The 8,801-nt window shown below is 33.1% G+C and overlaps 2 protein-coding genes across 2 annotated transcripts; both read left to right on the forward strand.

Moving 5' to 3' along the window:
• The first annotated feature begins 1,297 nt into the window (after window positions 1–1,297).
• LOC130892989 (uncharacterized) lies at window positions 1,298–3,508 on the forward strand. The gene is made up of 3 exons (XM_057798750.1): window positions 1,298–1,394; window positions 2,443–3,424; window positions 3,502–3,508. Exons 1-3 carry the CDS (start codon window positions 1,298–1,300, stop codon window positions 3,506–3,508), a joined length of 1,086 nt encoding a protein of 361 aa, XP_057654733.1.
• On the forward strand, window positions 1,739–6,032 carry LOC130892990 (uncharacterized). Its single transcript, XM_057798751.1, has 2 exons — window positions 1,739–1,890; window positions 3,502–6,032. The coding sequence occupies exon 2, from the start codon at window positions 3,630–3,632 to the stop codon at window positions 6,030–6,032; it is 2,403 nt and encodes an 800-aa protein (XP_057654734.1). The 5' UTR covers window positions 1,739–1,890; window positions 3,502–3,629.
• The last annotated feature ends 2,769 nt before the right edge of the window (window positions 6,033–8,801 follow it).

Raw genomic sequence — 8,801 nt, forward strand, 5'->3', positions numbered from 1 at the left:
AATAGTCGAGCACATTCCCAGCCAACGACTGAATTGCAGCAAACTCCCATGGAAACTTTGGTTATCGATGAAATAAAAAATTATCAAGATTATAGATACGTTAGTACGATGGAAGCGATGTGGAGAATTCTCGAATTTAGAATGCACAATCGCTCCCATTCGGTGTTAGTGTTGTCTGTACACTTACCGGGCGATAGAACAATAATGGTCGAAGAATTAGGAAAAGCCAATAACATTGAAGCGCGTCTGCAATCACGCTCAAAGTTAGAAGCTTACTTTGAATTGAATTCGCACGACGTTGTCGCCCGTACTTACTTGTATCACGAAATTCCTCAACATTACACCTGGAACAATAAAGAATGCAAAGGGCAATCCAGGCGTCAACTAAGTAAGCAGATCGACTGTATGATTGATATATCGCCGCTCGCAGGCCAAATGAAACTTTTTTTCCTCCGACTGCTCTTATCACGAACCAAAGGAAAAAAAATGATGATGACGGTACGACGATTGACACTTTTGAAGAAGCATGCCGTAGAAAAAATTATATTCGTTGAACCGAAGAATTCGAACGAGCTATGAGGGAAGTCATTCTAAAGCAGCACCCACGTAAGCTATTTGCACTCTACTGTTGTATCACAATCGATGAGGGTTTCACGGAATAAAAAGCCATTTGACATCAATTCTATAATAGAGGTGGTGCTGCTTTTAGCCGTGTTCCCGATATTAATAATGATATTAACTGCGATCGTGATTATGATTATGGTGTAAATTACGATAACGATTTACCTATAGCTTAGCGTCGTCGTCATCTTAATAATCAATCTCAAATTGACGACAATTTTCAGTACGATCCTATAGATCTCAACGTCGATCAAAAAAGGATCTTTCTATAAATTGTAAAAGTAGCATAATTTATTTTACGTCGATGGACCTGGAGGAACGGGAAAAACGTTCTTGGATAATTGTCTCTCGAAAGCTATTCAACAATATTTCAATAAAAAAACTATCGCTGTGGCATGGACCCGTATTGCTGCCAATTTATTGATCGGCGGTACTACAGTCCACAAATTACCAATTAATATAACGATTGAAACCATGCCGGGATGGCCTTTGGAATCAGAACAAAGCCTGGCAATACTCAATGAAGTGGCTTTGATCGTTTGGGATGAATCTCCTATGACCCATAAATTAGCTATTGAAGCTGTCGATAGATATTTAAAAGATCTATCTAAAAGTTCTTTACCTTTTAGACAGACTTTACCGGTAATTATAGGGGGCCATAAGACATCGTGAATGCATGTCTCAAACGGAGCGTACTTGGTCTTCGTTTAGTACTTCCCATCTCAGTATCAATATAAGAGCTAGACATTACGATGAGAATTACGAAGAATTAGGTCTGTCCTATTAATGCCGCCGTTAATGACATTAATAAAATGATCCTTGATAGGATGCTGGAAAATGAGGTTAAAGTCTACTATAGCGTAGACGAATATTGTTAAAATTAATGTTTAAAATAATTTTTTATTATGTTAAAATAAGTCGAAAACGTGGCAACTCCGCCCAACATAAAGTTTTTTCTATTTTTGTATTAATTAGAAATGTGTTGTTGTTATATCGCCATTAAAACCCAACTAACACATGTTTTAATATTATTAATAAATAATACAGTCCACACATCAACAATTAGTTTATTTGAACCAGCAAAGAATTTTAAACATTTTGGTCTTCGATCCAGATAAATATAAGATAGAAAAATATCTAAACAGTGTAAAAACTATCTGGAATTTAACAACAATCGAGTGTGTCCAGTGGCCCAGAGAAGAGGCGAAGAAAAATATCGAGCGAAGTAACAAGCGATAGTGACTAACTGACTGAACGACTGCAATTCAGGTACTTTTTCCATACAATTCCTATTTTATTCTATTTTTTCCTTTATCTTAGGATCATTTGTTCTATTTAATCAGAAAATGGTCGAAACTCTTCAATAAACTATTGAAAATTGATTCAATTATTTTAATAAAAATTACAATTTAAATGTGTTAAGACAATTTTAGCGGTATTTTACATCGCAACAAGATATGCGACGTATTTTTCTTACAATTTTCAATTGAACAGTTTATAATAATACAATTTATTTTCTATTCAGTCTAGGCAATTTATAATACAATTTCATTAGTTTGATTTATAAAAATCACATGCAATTATTTTAAAAGATACAAATTACTACTTTACTTACAATTTTAAGCCTAGTAAGAAGGTACAATCAATGTTAAGCAATTGAAGTAGCTATTTCATCACAATTAAGGTGCAATTTGCTGTCGTAGGTTATTTTTTGATAATAAATTACAATTTAAACTGCAATAATGCCCCCAATAGAGAATATTGACCTCACAATTTTATTCCGTAAAAGAGGTACAATTAAACAAAAACTTTCATTATTAGAAAAATTCATAGATAAAATTAACGAATCAGTTCCAGGATTTAATGAAATACAAATGCGATACGACAATAACTTAAATTTATTAGATGAATTTGACAAAATCCAATCGATTCTAGAGTCTGAATGTAAAGAGGATGACTTAGATGAACAATTCAATGAACGCGATACATTTCAAGATAGATATTATGCTGCTTTTGATTTTTTGAAACAATTTATACAAACTTTACAACCACGTCTAGATACAAGCGTTGAACAAAATTCAAATTCAGTTAACAACATTTCGTCGAATAATTTTGATCCTCTTCAGAATGTTTTATTACCAAAGTTAAAATTACCTAGCTTTGATGGAGAGTTTCGTCATTGGCTTCAATTTAAAACCAATTTTAAAACTATCATATGTGACAATACAAATTTGAATGAGAATCAAAAATTTCAGTTTTTAAAGGCGTCTCTAGAAGGGTACGCTTCTCGATTTATTGAAGGTTTAGACAGTACAGACAAACCATTTGAAAGAGCTTGGAACCTTTTAGGTGAAAGATTTGATAAAAAACAATTCTTAATCGATAGCCATTTCAAGTCTATTCTAAGTGTGCAAAATATTGTTAGAGAAAATTATATACAATTCCGTAAGTTATTAGATGAAATTTCTAAACATTTAACATCGCTAGAAGGCTTAGAGTTAACTAAAGATATTTTATACGACTCCTTTATTATTTATATTGTGGCCAATAAATTGGACAAAAATACGATTCGTGACTGGAAAGAAATGAAATATCATTCTGAATTACCAACTTTGGACGAATTTATGAATTTCTTGACATTTTCTGACATTTTACAATGTTTGGACGAGTCTCAACAATCAACTAAATCCATAGGCAATTTAAGTAAGAATAAGAACAATCCAGTACATATGCTTTTATCAACAAATAAATCATTGTCCTGTAATTATTGTAAACAAGCTCATACAATTGATAAGTGTCCTCGGTTTTTAGCTTTAAATGTTGATACAAGAATTCATAAAATTAAAAATTTGCACTTATGCGAAAATTGTTTACTTGCAGGTCATGATAAACAAAATTGTAAACACGGCAAATGTACAATATGCAAAAGGAAGCACAATACACTGCTTCACAAACAATATAATGTAGTACCCCCGGCAAATAATCCTTCTAATGAACCAACAACTTCGATGAATGTAGTTGTAAACCACAATAATTCAAACACGATTTTAAAAGCGGAAACTTTCGCCAATTCACTGTTATCTACCGTCTCATGTCAAATTAAAGATAACCAAGGCAATTTTCATCAAATAAGAGCACTGCTGGATTGTGGAGCTCAATCCAATATAATAACTGAAAGGCTATGTAGTTTACTAAATATACCATTGTTACCTACCAATGTCTCAATTTCTGGAATAGGTAAATCTGTATCTTATATAAATAAAAAATGTTCTATTTCTCTTTATTCTTGCGTTAATGATCATGAATATACAATTTCATGTTTAGTCGTCCCTGTAATAACTGGTAATATTCCATTTGCTTATTTTAATCCTAGTACATCAAAGATACCGGAACATGTTCAATTATCTGATCCCAGTTTTGAATATCCACAAGAAGTCGATTTATTGTTGGGCGCCAATATATTTTGGGATTTGTTATTAAACGAAAAAATAAAATTGGGAAATAATATGTTAGTTAACACTGTATTTGGATGGATAGTAACAGGTGCGCTTCCAATTGATAATAATAAAACAATCATGTGTAACCTTTCAAGTCATATTCCTGAAGATGACCAGTTAAAGAAATTCTGGGAAATTGAAGAAATAAAAGGTAGTAATCAATTTTTATCTCAAGACGATATTGTGTGTGAGTCTTTATTTAACGAAAATACTTTCCGCATAGAAAACGGTCAGTTTGTAGTAAAATTCCCGTTAAAACAATCCCCAGAACTATTGGGCAGGTCTAAACCCGAAGCAATTAGAAGATTTAAGACATTAGAAAAACGGTTCGCGGATGTTCAATTTAAACAATTATATACCGATTTTATTCAAGAATATGAAACTTTAGGTCATATGACTAAATTAACTATTGAACCCGATGGAATTAAATACTTTTTACCACATCATGGTATTTTAAAAGAAATGAGTACGACAACTCGTTTACGCGTAGTTTTTGATGGAAGCTGTAAGACGTCTACAGGGTGGTCGCTTAACGATCTACAATATATCGGCCCTAAAGTTCAGAATGACATTATAAACATTCTTTTACGATTCAGAACATATAAATTCGTGGTTTCCGCTGACATATCAAAAATGTATCGTCAAATTCTCATAGATCGAGAGCATAGACCTTTACAACAGATACTATGGCGTGATAACCCCAAAAGTAACTTTTGCACTTATCACTTGAATACAGTTAGATATGGAACTCGATCAGCTCCATATCTGGCTATTAAGTGTATTAAGACGCTAGCGGAACACAATATGAATCAATACCCCAAAGCCTGTGAAACAATACTAAAGGACATGTACGTGGACGATTTGTTGACCGGTTCTAACGATTTAATAGAATTACAAAAATTATGCAAAGACATATATGATGTCTTATCATCCGCTAATTTCATTTTAAGAAAGTGGATTTCTAATAATTTTCAAGTAGTTTGTGACTTCAAAGATAACAATATCTCAAATGCAATTTTAGATATAGGTGATAAAGAAAGTTGTAAAACTTTGGGAATCCAATGGGACAATAAAAATGACATTCTAAAATATACAATTAAACAATTTACCCATCAAAACACAATTACTAAACGTCACATTCTTTCAATTATTGCTCAAATTTACGATCCTTTGGGGTTATTGAGCCCTTCAATAGTTATTGCAAAATTAATAATACAGAAATTATGGTCCCTACACATTAGATGGGATGAGCCTATTCCACAAGATATAGAACAAACTTGGTATCGATTTCAGAATGAACTTAGCAGTTTAAATCAATTATCTATTCCTAGAAATGCTATTTATTTAAACTATGTACTTACAGATGTCCATTGCTTCTGCGATGCATCGAGAGATGCATATTCATGTTGCATATACTTACGTAGTGTTGACGATAGCGGAAATTATAACGTTCAATTACTATGTGCCAAAACCAAAGTGTCGCCACTGAAGACAATAACAATTCCAAAACTTGAATTGTGTACTTGTCTTCTAGGAGCACAACTAGTAAATACTGTAGTCAATGCCCTCAATTTAAAAAATATTCATTATTGTTTGTGGTCCGATTCTCAAGTCGCCCTATGTTGGATTAACACGGAACCCAATTTATTACAGACCTTTGTTGCTAATCGCGTATCTAAAATACAATCTCTCACGAACATTGAAAATTGGAGGTATGTTAGTACTAAGGAAAACCCTGCAGATTTAGCATCTCGAGGTATAATGCCTAAAATGCTGATGTCAAGTGCAATTTGGTGGAAAGGACCTCAATTTTTATTGTTACAATCATCAGATTGGCCAATTACTAATTTTTCAATTTCTAAACACGATCTCCCAGAACTAAGAAAATCTAAAACTATTTTGGTCATATCATAACATACAAAAATTTGTGATTTATTTACAAAATTCTCTTGTTTACAACGATTAAAAAGAGTCACAGCATATTGTATGCGTTTTGTCAATAATGCACGAAAGTCTGATACCAAAGTTATTGGCCCATTATCAGTTGAAGAATTGGAAAACACCAATACTATTTTAATTAAATTATCTCAAATGGAATCATTTTCCGAGGAGCTAGAATTACTTCGTAAAAACAAGCAATTAGATGCTTAACATGAATTTGCCTCATTAGCGCTCTTTATTGATGAGAAAGGAATCATCAGAGTTGGGGGACGATTAAAAAATACTTACTTACCATTTAACATCAAACATCCAATCTAACTCTCAAGTAAACACAATTTTACCAAGCTAATTTTTAATCATAAACATAGTCAATTGTTACACCCAGGACCACAACTACTATTAAGTTCGGTTCGACAATTCTACTGGCCTGTTGGTGGTTCTATATTAGCCAAACAAACAGTGAGAAATTGCGTGAATTGTTTCAAGTTCAATCCTATTCCATTTTCCTGTCCAATGTCAAACCTACCGAATGAAAGAATTAGGCCTACGCTTCCATTTGAAGTGACCGGAGTTGATTATGCCGGCCCATTCTATATTTTGAACAAACCAGGTAAATGAGCTAAACTTAATAAATGTTATTTGGCTATTTTCGTTTGTTTTTGCACTAAGGCAATACATTGCGAAATAGTAACTGATTTAACTTCCAACAATTTATTAGCATGCTTAAAACGCTTTGTATCTAGACGAGGTGTTCCCAAAATAATATATTCCAATAACGGAACTACATTTCACGGCACTAACAACTTATTGAAAGATCTTAGTAAATTTTTATTTAACAATCAGGCCTCTATTGTTAATTCTAATCTAATATACAATGGAAGTTTATTCCTCCGTACACCCCAAATCATGGCGGATTGTGGAAAGCAGCCGTTAAAAGTTGCAAATTTCATTTGAAGCGAGCTCTTATTAATAATAATGTGACTTACGAAGAAATGTGCACCTTAGTGATACAAATCGAAGGTATATTAAACTCTCGACCATTGTTTGCGCAATCAAATGACCCTAATGACTTGTCACCCATTACACCATCCCATTTCTTAATAGGTCAAGTTCTGACCTCCTCAGTTGCTGAAGTCCAAACCCATAAGGGACTAATTATTCGTTCCATCAGACATTTGTGTCCATTACCAAGACAAGAAGACATAGACAATTAAATCGATTTATTGCAATCTTAATACAGTGATAGACTTTGTAAACAGGTATATATTATCAAGTAAATTTCTACAATAAGCTGTTTTGAAGGCATCCCTTCAAAGAGGGGGCTATTATGTTAAAATTAATCTTTAAAATAATTTTTTATTATGTTAAAATAAGTCGAAAACGTGGCAACGCCGCCCAACATAAAGTTTTTTCTATTTTTGTATTAATTAGAAATGTGTTGTTGTTATATCGCCATTAAAACCCAACTAACACATGTTTTAATATTATTAATAAATAATACAGTCCACACATCAACAATTAGTTTATTTGAACCAGCAAAGAATTTTAAACAAATATAAAAGGAAAGAAGATGACGATTTTCACGTGACCACCGATCTTACGATTTTCACGTGACCACCGATCTTACGATTTTCACGTGATCACCGATCTTCTTATTTAGATCAATTGTGCTGCTTTACCCCCGCACGAATTGAAATTAAGAATCAGCTCTATTGTTATGCTTGTTCGTAATATTGATATCGAAGATGTAACGAAACTAGGGTACGAATTATATCTTTGGGGGATCATATTATCGAGTGTGAAATTCTGACTGGGGTTAATATCGGACGTAAAGTCCTATTGCCTCAAATAAGAATGATTTCTCGCGATCCTATGCTCCCGAAAGATATAATTCGCACGCAATTTCCTGTTCGGCTTGTTTATGGTATTACCATAAACAAATCTCAAGGTCAATCATTGACGTAAGCCGTAGTCTACTTAAACGGCCCCTGTTTTACCCACGGTCAGTTGTATGTTGCATTTTCGCGTGTCGGCTCCGCTGATAATGTTCATATATTGGTGAACGAAGGTACCAACAAGGTTTGTTCAAGTTTCGTGGTAGACGATGTTTTACTAGAAACGTTGTTTACTTCGAAATTCTAGATTCCTTGAATCGAAATGACAATCGTACCGATAATCGAATTGATAATGTGGCCGTTGACAGGAAACGTCTTCGAATTAATTTGAAATCGACGACAACGACATTATCAAACGACGTAGAGTTCATAACATTATTGATTTAGGTGATGATTTGGTTGATGATAACGATAGTGATTATGATTTAATAACTTTCACAAAAGTCGATTTTGTGAAAGTTATCTTAGTCAAAAAATAATCACCGCCAGAGATAGTTGACTAGTTTGTCAACAACGTATAAGGCCAATCCCTTTGCCTGAATTATGTGTTAACTAGGAACGCCACAATAAAAGGTGCCAGTCTTGTAATTGTACTCTGACTTGTTAACTGTCATCCGTATATTTAAATGTATAAGAAAGTAATTTTTCCCGAGTTTTGAATTTTCAAGACAATTTTGATTATGGATCTCTCTGAAGCAGGTAAGTGAGAGAATATTTATCATTTTTTAGCAATAATTAGATCGTTTATGAATTAGTTAGACTATAACGGAACGTATAAAATTTGTTTGTGTTTTTAATGTAAAATTACGAGAAAGAAAGGCCTGATTTTATAAAAAAAACTTGCTCT

The sequence above is a fragment of the Diorhabda carinulata genome, chromosome 4, assembly GCF_026250575.1.
Source record: "Diorhabda carinulata isolate Delta chromosome 4, icDioCari1.1, whole genome shotgun sequence".
In the NCBI taxonomy this organism is placed as follows: domain Eukaryota; kingdom Metazoa; phylum Arthropoda; class Insecta; order Coleoptera; family Chrysomelidae; genus Diorhabda; species Diorhabda carinulata.

What these genes read in the sequence shown, in the direction of transcription:
- LOC130892989 (XM_057798750.1), top strand. Translation starts at nt 1,298, where the DNA reads ATGTCTCAAACGGAGCGTACTTGGTCTTCGTTTAGTACTTCCCATCTC. An exon ending in TGAGAATTACGAAGAATTAG is followed by an intron (nt 1,395 to 2,442) that starts GTCTGTCCTATT and finishes TTTCATTATTAG; the next exon opens with AAAAATTCATAGATAAAATT.
- LOC130892990 (XM_057798751.1), top strand. Translation starts at nt 3,630, where the DNA reads ATGAATGTAGTTGTAAACCACAATAATTCAAACACGATTTTAAAAGCG.